At 41.5% G+C, this 11,636-nt stretch overlaps 1 protein-coding gene across 1 annotated transcript in view; it reads right to left on the bottom strand.

The window, feature by feature from the left end:
• Positions 1-11,636, bottom strand: part of mgat4b (alpha-1,3-mannosyl-glycoprotein 4-beta-N-acetylglucosaminyltransferase B) — a 118,315-nt gene that overhangs the window by 54,105 nt on the left and 52,574 nt on the right. The window contains exon 2 of the mRNA XM_085471192.1: positions 320-499. Coding sequence (XP_085327318.1) covers positions 320-499 — 180 coding nt within the window. The remainder of the gene's footprint in view (positions 1-319; positions 500-11,636) is intronic.

The raw sequence follows: 11,636 nt of genomic DNA, 5'->3' as shown, positions 1-11,636 counted from the left end.
ACACAGTCCCGATCAAAAGTTTAAGACCAAAAAACAAAAAGGTAAATGGCCTGTATTTATATAGCGCTTTACTAGTCCCTAAGGACCCCAAAGCGCTTTACATATCCAGTCATCCACCCATTCACGCACACATTCACACACTCACACACTGGTGATGGCAAGCTACATTGAAAGACCACTTGAAAAATGGCAAAAACATCATATTTTGCGTGGTTGGAACTTAACAAGGTTCCAAGTAGATTTTCAACATGCAACAAGAAGAAATGGGAGTGAGACAAAAGTCATGCAATTTATTGTTTTACAGCTGATCAAAACTGACCCGAGAGACTGCTCCAGGTGCGGTTGATGTCTCTGAGCGCCTGCTTCTCGGCGATTGCCCTCTTGATCTCCTCCAGGACCAGGTTCAGCTCTTTGGAGCGCCGCAGGTTCTCCTGCTCGGCCGAGTGGAGGCGCTCCCTCAGCGCCAAGAACTCCCTCTGGTAGATATCAACCACATCTCCTGCATACGAAGAGGAGAGGAGGGGACGAGGTTATTACATGTGTTCAGGTGAACTCATGTAATTAAAAAAAGAAAAAAAGTCCCACAAACAGCAAAAGCAAGAATCCACTTGATGCCTTTCTTTGAAAAAACAATAAATTGCAGTAAAAGCAGTTTAAGTCTGTCCGTCCAAACTCGCACCATTGATGTAGTGAAACGTTGACATGTGGACATCAGAGATCAACATCTCAAACTCAACATCTGACCAAACACGGTCACAAACAACCATCAACATCCAGGACCAAAAAAATAAAACTAACGACGAAGCAAATAATGATATCTCGCTTGCACGGTATGTACGAAGACTTACAATCGGCTTTTTAAATGTTTATGTTGCACACTGTGGGTCAGGTGGAAGCATGATGTCCTGCAGGATTGACCATGAAGTTGACTGAAAGGTGCCAAAACCTGCAGTTTCTCAAACGGCCACTTCAACCTCCAAATGGAGTCGGCCCTCATTTTGCTTTTACAGTAAAGCTGACCAAGTGTTCATAATTTCATCCTACTGGATATTTTGATGGAAGTTTGAGAATTCTTGCGTTATACAAAACCATCTATTCCAAATTTAAAGAAAGTTCAGGGTCTGCAGGGCTAACAATGGAATGATGCTTTTTTTCTGCCGGATTGGACAAACATCAGGTAAACTTGTACTTGCTGTGGAGTATTTTTCTGCATTGTTCTTTTACAGGATATATTTCAATTTTAGTCCTGTGTCTATAATGAAGCTGTAATCTGACTCAAGCCGTGTGCAAACACAAGAAGTAAAATCAATACAGGTTTATTAATGGGCGCATGTCCCTGTTTTATTACACTTGTGCATATTCTCCGTCAGCGCTGAGTGGCAGACAGGAAAACAGAGACAGACTGAGGCTTCATGGGATTACTCTGAAGGCAGACAGAGCGTATAAGACTGTGCCAGATCGTCATCATCAACAGGTAGGAGGGAAAAAAGGACATAATCTGGGTAAAAACATGGAAATAAAAAGCTAAATCCTTCATCTGCCGCAGCAAATAGCATCCGGCCGTCCATCATCCTGCCATCATCCCTCGCTGAGTTAATGCTATGTGGAGGTAAAGCTGCACTAATCCCTTTTGGGCTCACACGCAGACGTCCCCGTTCACTTTGTTCAGCCCTCCAGCTGTAATACATCCGACTGAGACTCCAAAATTAAGAAGTGTCAACATGAACAGCTTGGCCTCAACTTTTCTCAGCCTGAGCCTGCAGATAATGAGCTTTACACATTTTAATTTAACAGTTTTACTGAATTCGATATACAGAAGACGGAGGGCAGTCGGTGCGCTTACCTCGTCTACAGACAGAGACACGCTGTTATTTTGAACAAAGCTTCACACAAAGTGTCACCTGTTCCTATTTTTGTTTTGTTTTGTTTTACAGGAGACACTTTTCTATGTTAATCTTATCAGTTTTTTATTCATCATTTTATCGCCAAAGAATCAACAAAAAGGAAAACTGCATGAAGAGAAAGAGCTCAGGTACTTCCTGACACGCCCACAGGGTTCACGTGACTAATTATTCTGGAGGAAGAGGCGCTCGCTCTTCACAAAAAGCTTCATTTTATTCTGTTTTTATTATTTAAAATCTAGAAACACAAATCTAGAAACAGAAAAAACCTCCACCTCAAACGTCAAACACGAGATAACTTCGACAAACTCAGCCGTACTTCCTCTCTTTTACATTTTCAGTTCATGACGTTTGTTCCAAACCATCAGTCGCAGCAGTTAGGACTAGTTTATGATTAGGTGTGGTTTTACTCAGGTGTTGCTCGTCTCCTCCATTCACCTGAATATCACTTTTATCGTTTTAATGTTTTTTTTTATTCCTTGGCTTATGACACAGTTTGACCCTGATTTTACTGCTTTAATTTAATCTAATGTGCCGATTTTATTGTTTTAATTTAAGTCTTTTGTCATGTCAAGTGTACAGCACTTTGCTTTCAGCTGGGAGTTGACTGAAAGTGCTATATAAATAAATTGCTTGCTTGCTAATATGAACCTGAGCATTTGCTTCAGTTTAAAACACACTAAATTATTTTCCCTTTTTTCTATTCTTTCAGTTTTGTCTCCTGATTCTGTCTTAGTCTATTTTTTACCTTGTTTATTTTTTATACTTTCATGCTTGTTTTTTTTTTCCATTTACCTTATGTTTTTATTTATTTATTCTACTTTGTGTACTATTATAAGGTGACTTTGAGGGTCTTTAAAGGTGCCTATAAATAAAATGTATTATTTTATTATATATTTTTTCTGTTTTGGTAAAAAAAAACTATTTATTTAAAATTGAAATCTTTGCTGATGTTGGTATTATTGGATAGTAAGAGAAAGTTTGTGTTCAATCATTTTAAATTGTTTAATTATTATTCAATTACAATTGATTTTTTTTTTATTTAGAGAGAAGAAGATCAAAGAAAAAGAAAATCAGCAGGAAACTCAAAATCCCGATCTCTCGCTCCAAACGTCTTGACTTACTCAGATAAATGTAAGTGGCTTAAAATGTTTATATTTAATAAACAGGCTCCACTAATACGTCTGTCTTCCTGAGCATCTGTTCACAAACATTTAGGCATCAAATTAGTGTCCAAATTGTTGAATTAAAAACCAAAGTCTGTCCGACTGACCCTCTTCTCTCCATGGAAACAAGGTCCACATTTGTCCACAACCCCGACCAGCTTAGAGGAGCTAACGCTGTCATGAGTACACCATGTGGATACTACTGTGGTAACCACGCTTCACAGGATAAACAGACTCATGCACAGAAAGCTCTGAGTGTCCTCTGAGTGCCAGCGTTCGTTCGGCCTCAGATCAGCTTGATCCGAGGGATTCAGCAACACCTGATTTTTAATGGTTCAAATTTCCTGACCCCAAAGCTCAACCCGCCCAAGCTTAACAAGCCCCGAGCACTTCAAGCTCCCTGTAGAGTAACGAAGAAATGAAACTTGGTGATAAGGGTCAGGAAGTGTTTACAGCCGACACTTCAGACCTCACAACTTTTTACCAGACTGGTCTGGACGAACGCTAACCAGAGCTGTGCTGCAGTTTGTCTGTCAGCTGAACTTTAATAGCCGGAGAGTAAAATCACTCAGAAAGCGCCTCATTTTGCTGTAATTATTCCTGTAAACCCTCATTAATGAGAACAATGGTCACATCTGTTTGGCTGATAACTGCAGTGAATTTATGAGCGCGCACACACACACACACTCCTCGCTGATGAGTTTTTAATGATGCTGCTGCCCAGTTATTTATCTGCGCTGATGAAATAATCTTCTTCCTGCAGCAGTTGGTCTGTTAAACAGTGAAACTGTGTTTCTGCGAAGGCTTTTGTTCCAGCAGTGGTTTCACATCCTTCGTAATATTTAATAACTGTAGAAATTTTGAGAAATATTTTCCGGGCGCTATTAGACCAGGAGTTTGTTAGAGCCGACAGTAAACACCAAAAAAAGCTCAGTTATTAAAAGAGTTTATATTTTTGTGTAAATGGTTAAATTAAGCAGCACAGTAAACTCTATTGCCGTCTTACTATCGGAAGAGACATTTTAAACCCAAACAATCTGTATGGATACAGATCGCACAATGCAGGTGACACAGACTCAAACCTCAACACTACAAACAGCTGTAAATTAAATCTATCACGACATGTCAGGACAATGCGGTGGTCTAGCTGGATGTTGTCACTGTGTTTATTAAACCTACAGTAATTCATCACTTATTAATGAATTTATTTATTCATTGTTTACTTTTATTGCCATGAAAACAACAAGTGTAAAGTGAGGGGAAATAATCTGTTAGCCTTTTTAGCCTAACTTTAAGCTACACGGGCAACTCTGAGTCCTACCAACAATAGTAAAAATATAATAGAAAGCAGCTTAATGGCTTTAAAAATGGCAAACGTGAAAAAGAAATGAAAGTAGGTGAGCTTCAGCTCAGTTTTTTAGGAAAGTCCAGGTGCAGATCAAGCATACCAGTGATGCCTCAGTCACACGGGCCTAGATACTGGCTGGCAGCTACTGGAAACAGAGGCTGCACTCATCACGGGGCGACCGTGGCTCAGGGGGTTGGGAAGCGTATCTGTAACCGGAAGGTCGCCCGTGTCCTGGTCGTTGTGGGCAAGACACTTTACCGCCTACTGGTGTTGGCCAGAGGGGCCGATGGCGCGATATGGCAGCCTCGCTTCTGTCAGTCTGCCGTGGGGCAGCTGTGGCTACAACCGTAGCTGCCTCCACCAGTGTGTGAATGTGAGAGTGAATGAATAGTGGCATTGTAAAGCGCTTTGGGTGCCTTGAAAAGCGCTATATAAATCCAATCCATCATTATTATTATTATTATTATGCAATCTTGTGTTTTAAAACTACCTCTTCCCATGTATGTATGTTACAACATGGTACAAAACCCAAAAAAGTAGACTGCTAATCCAACTGTAAAGCACATGAATACATGTTATTATGATGTGCCATATATAAAGCCATTCTTTGCTGGATAAATGTGAAACATATAAAAGCAGCCAGACTCTCCGTCTCAGTATTGTCTAATATGGGGGAACCAGTGGAAGAGCAGATGCTCCATCCAAAGGTTGAAGCATACAGATGTTGTCCTTTAAACATCTGTATAGTCAAAATTCTTCAAAATTATGACGTTTGGTCTGTTGAAGAACTGAGGCGTGAATTTAATAAGAACAGCATACATAGATATCAGAGGTTTATCATCTGGTTACATCCAGCAAACAACGTTGAATTAACGAGGCACAAAACTCGGGACATGGGGCATTCACGTCTCACCTTTGACCCCCTCCTCCTCTCCAGTGACTGATGTCATTTGTGTGCTTGTTTTCTTTCAGTAATTAATCAATGCAAAAAGATCAATAACAGGAAACAACACGGAGGCACTAGTCTGAACACTGCAACAGCCTGAAAATGTCCCCACTTTGCACACGTCCTCATGCGAAAGGTCCCAAAACTCCCACGTGTCCTCACAAACATATATGTACAAGTAGATGTTCACACTTTTTCCCTCTATTTAATTTTTAAGCCTAAAACTGAAAAACCTGCATTACGAGTACCACACCGATTCCCCACAATGTGATTTCTGTACCCACAACTTTAGTAACACAAGAACATGCACAGAGAGATGGATAAACTAGGGCTGGGTATCGTCACTGATTTCTAGAATCGATTCAATTCCGATTCACAAGGTCCCGAATCGATTCAATCCACGATTCGATTTAATTCGATTCAATTCGAATCACTTCGATTCGAATCTGGGAAATTTTGACAGTCAGAAATATTATAATTCAGATCAGTACATTTACATATTTTTGTATCTATAAAAAGGAAGCTGACACACGCAAGACTTTATCACAGGTGTGAGCATCACAGCAGAGGCCTTTGTGTCAAAGTAGCTGAAGATAAAACACAGAAAAACATGAAGGTGGTTTTCCTGGCCTGGGATTTTATAAAAATATTCTGCAGTACATCAAAAACGAAAGAAAACCATTAATCAACACATGAACATTACGTCTGAAGTTACAGCGGTTTTATTATTTATAGAGACTCACGTCTAAGCGTTTTTCATTTTGCATAATTTTAAAAAGTTTGAATTTGTTCAGTATTGAACGGCAGAAATTAGGTTTTCTTTTCGGAAGTATGTAAAACGAAAAAGAAAAAAAAACGTCGGCCGACAGCGCTGTAAACAACGGCAGACTTGTGCGTAACAAGCAAGCGAATAATGAAGAAAACAGATTTTTAGACGGGAAACTGTTCTTGAAGTACAGAGAGAGAGAGAGAGAGCTGTGCATCGTGGTCGAAGCAAAACAGTAAAAGTCAGAGTGAATACATGACGATGTTTATGTGAAGCGTAGTTTGGATCTTCTTTTGCTGCTGGTTCGGTCAATATTGTCTGGAGAGACATCAAACTAACACCTTTAGAAACAGCGCATAAAGGGCGTGAACACAAAGCGCGGACCCGACAGCGAGCCGACAGCTCGCTGATTCTGATCTGTCGGCTTTCAGCCCCGACTGTGAGAAAGGCGACATCTGATTCTGATCCGCGGGTCGCGCTGTGTGTTTAAGTCTTTGTGCAGAATCCATGTTCCTGCTCTCATTTACTGTCTTAGCTGTTTAGTGGTTGTTGAAATTTTGTGAGATTTCACCTGAGATTCTGGCATTTCGGGCAAAATAAATTTATATTAAAAAATCGATTCAGGATTTTAATGAATCGATTTTACGTCATCCAAGCCAGAATCGATTTTAACCGATAAATCAATTATAAAAACCCACCCCTAGGACAAACATCACTAATACACAGTAATCCTGCACACTGTAATACCACAACACACACAATTCTGAGCAGAGTGTGGAGGGCAGACAGGTTGAGTCATACTGTAGTAATGTGTGTGTGTGTAATAGTATAAAAGCCACCGATCACAGGTAATGAGATTACCCTATACACACACACACTCACGATGACTCACAGTTAATGGCCTTGTGGTTCTTTTAGCGAACAGGAAGAAGTACGAGGACTGAAAATCAGTTCAGCTGTTCCTCACTGATCAATCAATACATTAAATGCCAATCATCAGTCTGACATTTATCAGACCCGGATCTATACAGACCTGTATGTGTTTAAACGTGTGTTCTTAGGTTCTGAGGTTTAAACACTCCTATAAATATAAGTAGGTTCCATCATCAAAGAAACTAGGATTATTTTATTGTTTTTTTTACACGTTTAAGAGAAGATAACAGCTGACAAAATGTCAAAAAATGTGACACTAACACGGTGCCCTGCGGTGTGTTCGTGTAGTTAAAATATGTGCTTCAGCCCCGTAATCCCCAATCCAGCAACGACCTGAGGCTGAAAAACGAAGCCAACGTTTAGGTTGCAAAACCTGCAGCTCCTCTAACGTCTAAGTCCAGGATTCAGTAATTCAATCATTCTGAGCAAAATGCAACTGAAATGTATAAAAACAAAGGTTTATGAGTCTGAAGAAGAAGCTGGATTTCTTCTCCTTGAGTGCAACCAGCGCTTGCACCTTGCTGTGAGCGCTCTGGATTTACAGTTATGATTGCAGAGTTTGATGACGACTCGCCTCCCTCCTCGAGAGTGCTGTCAACTTGGTTAGGTGTTGTAAAGTTGTTTCTCTGAACCATGGAAATAATTCTGTCATCATGCACTTCGGTTGTCGTCTGTGGACCTTCTGGTCTTTTGGTGTTGCAGTGAATTTGTTCCTATCAATAAAAGAACCAGATTGCTCTTAGTCTCTAATGGGTTTATTTTGTTTGGTTTGCTACAAAATAATGAGGGAACAGGCCTCGCTTGGCCATGAAACTGCCAGTCAGTCAATCATCCAATTGCTGTATATAAAAATATAACAATGGCTGAAATTCATTTCTGTTGAACCCGTTGAATTAAAGCTGAATGTCTGCACATCAGGCACATCTCGACCGTCTGATTTAAAATGATGTGCAGAACAACAAAACCTATCGACTCTGTTCAGGTCCAGCAGAAAAGACCTTTTTTTTTTTGCACTTAGCATTTTTTACTTCGCTTTCTCTTCTTCTATTCTGTGCTGTAAAGCTTGACCCACTCAGAAGTCACCCTGACATACGTCCACTTCCAAACCTCAAAATCAAATTAACTTTTAACAGTTCATGCACCAACTCGTGCTCCTTTCCCCTTTTAAATGCCAGACTGTGCAGGACCTTCTTGGAAATTTCCTGTCATTTGAAACTTAATAGCGGCAGTTTGTGTTTTTTAGGACATTTCTGATGCGGGCATCCAAGAAACGGGGAATAACAGGACCTGTGTGATGGAGTGTTACAGAAACAGAAAGCCTCACATGCAGGGTTAAACATTAAAAGTTGTTTTTACTGATAAATGTGTTTCAGCTGAGCTTTTACAGTCACTCCCGCTGCTTTCATGTTATGAAGTGGAGACGGCTGAGGACTGCTAATAAAGTTTTTATTTTTCAGTGAGTGTTCGGTCTCGTGTCGTGCTCACAGAGAGAAACTGGGCGATGCGTTCACATGGCTGAGCATCGCGGACAGATTGGTCTGGCACTTTTTAACGAGGTCCCTAATGAAGGGTCTTCCGGCCCGCTGGCCCCTTGTCTTCCTCTCTCCATCCTCACCCCCCAGCAGATGGTGTTTAATCAGCGAGTGATAAATGAGGGAATACAACCGTCAGCTGTCTCTGCAGTTCCCATCATTTGAACCAAATTAACAGTTATTAGCCCTTCATACACGATGAACACATTATTATTATTCCAACAGGAAGAAAGTCAGGTGGAAGAGATGAAACAGGAAGAGCACTTCTCCAAATAACACTCTGACACACAGAATGGACCCGTGGGACCCCCAAAATGTCGAACGGGATGTCAACAGGACACGAAGGACGGCTGACAGGAAAGTGGCGCTCGGTGATTTGCCTTCTGAGTCAGATGTGATGTGTTTATTAGAAAAAGAAGAGGAGGGAAGGAAATAAAGCTGCTGAGTCAGCCCGATGTGATGGCAGGGTCGTGGTCCCAGAGCGGCGTGATGGCAGTTCATTATCGACAAAACCACTGAGCAGCTCGGAGAGCAAAAAGAATCACGCACATGCACACAGAGTGCTTCGAGGACAAATAACCCCGAATGCAGGAGAAAAACAATGTACTTTGCATTTATGTGAACATAACTGTCCGACCGGAGCAAACATCATCACGAGCTCCAAGGTCATTCCCACAGAGCCACCCAGCCATGGGGCCACAAATACCACGCTCGCATTATAAACCACCTTATTGCAGCTTTAGCGTTACAGCGGCACTGCAACAGTGACCATGTTTGTTGATAAATGACGAGTTGGGAGTGACTGTGCCATGAGGTTCGCCGCCATTAGGACAAGATGGTGCCAAGTGACACTCTGGAGACGAGAACAGGCTGAAGCAAACACCCGAGAACGGCCCGACCGCGGGGAATAAACCTAAATATGTGAGTTTATGAGAGATGCTTCAAACTGAGAGCAGATTAGTGTCACGCTGTTTGACTTTTAATAACAGCTCCATCATGTCAGACTTCACTGGAAGATCCAAGCTAACCTCCCCGTCCTTAGTGTAGTCCTGTTTGTCGGACAAAAATAACGCACAGACTTAATAATCCATCAGCGGCACTTACCCTCAGCCAAACTGAGCTTTAATTCCAAATCGAGCTGAATGCACCGAAGCCCCGGCTCACTCTCTGAACCTCTGCAATTCGTGCCTCATCACTGCGTTTGTGTTTGGAGTAAACTGCAGTAATCCATGTGCTCTTACAGGGGAAGGCATGTGTTTGTGTTGACTGTGTAGTCTCTACTGCTTCGGTTACAAATATGCAAGTGAAGAGTGAGACCACACCAAAGGACACTTTGATTTCATCTGGATCCAGGGTAAGTTCCTGGACCTTGTTGCGGAAGCCAGTGGAGTTTTGTGATGGGGTGTGTTCCCCACGAGGGGAGCTAGGACGTTGGCGAGGTGGATGGAAATGCTGTTGTAGGATGAGTTTAACTGCTAACAGTAGGTCTGAGTGGGTCTTTGTGGATCTTTGGAAGTCCATATATACATATATATATGTGTTTGTGTTGTTGTGTGTATCTGTGTTTGTGTTGTTGTGTAAAGGCCCTCCACCTCCTTCTCCGAGTGAACAGAAGAAGAAACAGCTGGAATGCGTCAGCGAGAATAAACAGGTGTCAACCTGTGATTTTCAGTCAGGCAGTGTCACAGGAAGTCAATTATCCCCCTCCACACTCTCTCTCACACACAAACACACAAGCAGGAAAGTATGTGAGGAATGTTAACACACTTGGCAAGTCAAGGCTGGAGCATCAAAATAATGACATCATCCAACCGCCAGCTTTAGAGTGAATGTGTGTGTGTGTGTGTGTGTGTGGGGGGGGGGGGGGGGGGGGGGTTCTCAGGAGAGAATGAGTGATTCATTTTACACAAGCAACATAGAAACTACTCACATTTCATCTCATCAGCTTGAAGCTTTGCTCAAACAATAACCACTAAGGCCCCAAAATGCAGTTATCAGCTAACGCTAGCTAGCTTGGTTATCAACCTGCATCCACAGACTGTGTTTGACTTGATAATCCCTGTTCAATAAAACCAAACTTAACTTCCCTCGCTGGAACTGGAGCTCAGGTTCTAAGATGGTTCATTAGTCTGCCAGATAAAGAGCTCTTTAAGCAAAACCTGCAGTTCCTCTAATGTCCACTAGAGGCTGCAGCAGTGAGTCAGTCCCCATAGAAGAAATTTTACAGTAGAAATAAACATGTTTGCAGCCTGATACAAAAACTGTTTTCGTTGCTATAAATAGTTTCCCCCTTCATAGGAGCTGTATAGGTGGTGAATTTATTTTGCAACTTGCCTTTTTAAATTGTATTAACACTTAAAGTTTGCATTATTAGGGGCGTGGCCTCTTGACTGACAGCTGCTGCATTAGCATTAGCTGATAACTTAGCATACAGAGCATTCAAATACGGTCCGAATACGGTTACTCGTGCCTCCAACAAATCCGAGTTCCATGTTGCAAAACTATGACATCACAACAATTTGATTGGCCACTTGCAGTGTTCACGTTAACATACCTTAGTGTGTGAGACAGCCCCCTACGTTTGTGTGATGCCCACAAGTGTATGGTCACAATTGTAATTTGTTTGTAAATTGTTTTTTGATGTAAAAGGTCTTATTTTATGGTGGTATTGCACTTTCATTTAAAGTTAGGGATGTAATTGCGTGGCATTGCTACAAGGGGGAGACAGTGGTGAGCAATGTTCCCTCTAATTTTTCACGTGTCTGAGCGAACACACAAACTCCCTGAGCGGTCCCTTGGATCACTGTGAGCGACATCAGACGTGCGCACTGTGGTCACACCGGCATCTAATCCATCCAAGTTACATGGTTTATTATAATAATCAAATTACAGGATTTACATTTATGTTAGACTACTTTTAATTAACTGCTTTAGCCCATTTACAATGAAAATTTTAAAAAATCTAGTCATTGACCTGTGTAGTATGTTAACACTATTGGAAGTAAAAATAACCTGAACTCCAGAACTTTACAGAACAATCAGCT

This window comes from Copadichromis virginalis, linkage group LG2, assembly GCF_057382275.1.
Source record: "Copadichromis virginalis isolate Kocher_CV1m ecotype Utaka linkage group LG2, C_Virginalis_male_GT1.1, whole genome shotgun sequence".
NCBI lineage: Eukaryota > Metazoa > Chordata > Actinopteri > Cichliformes > Cichlidae > Copadichromis > Copadichromis virginalis.
This window is presented reverse-complemented; position numbering and strand designations above follow the sequence as displayed.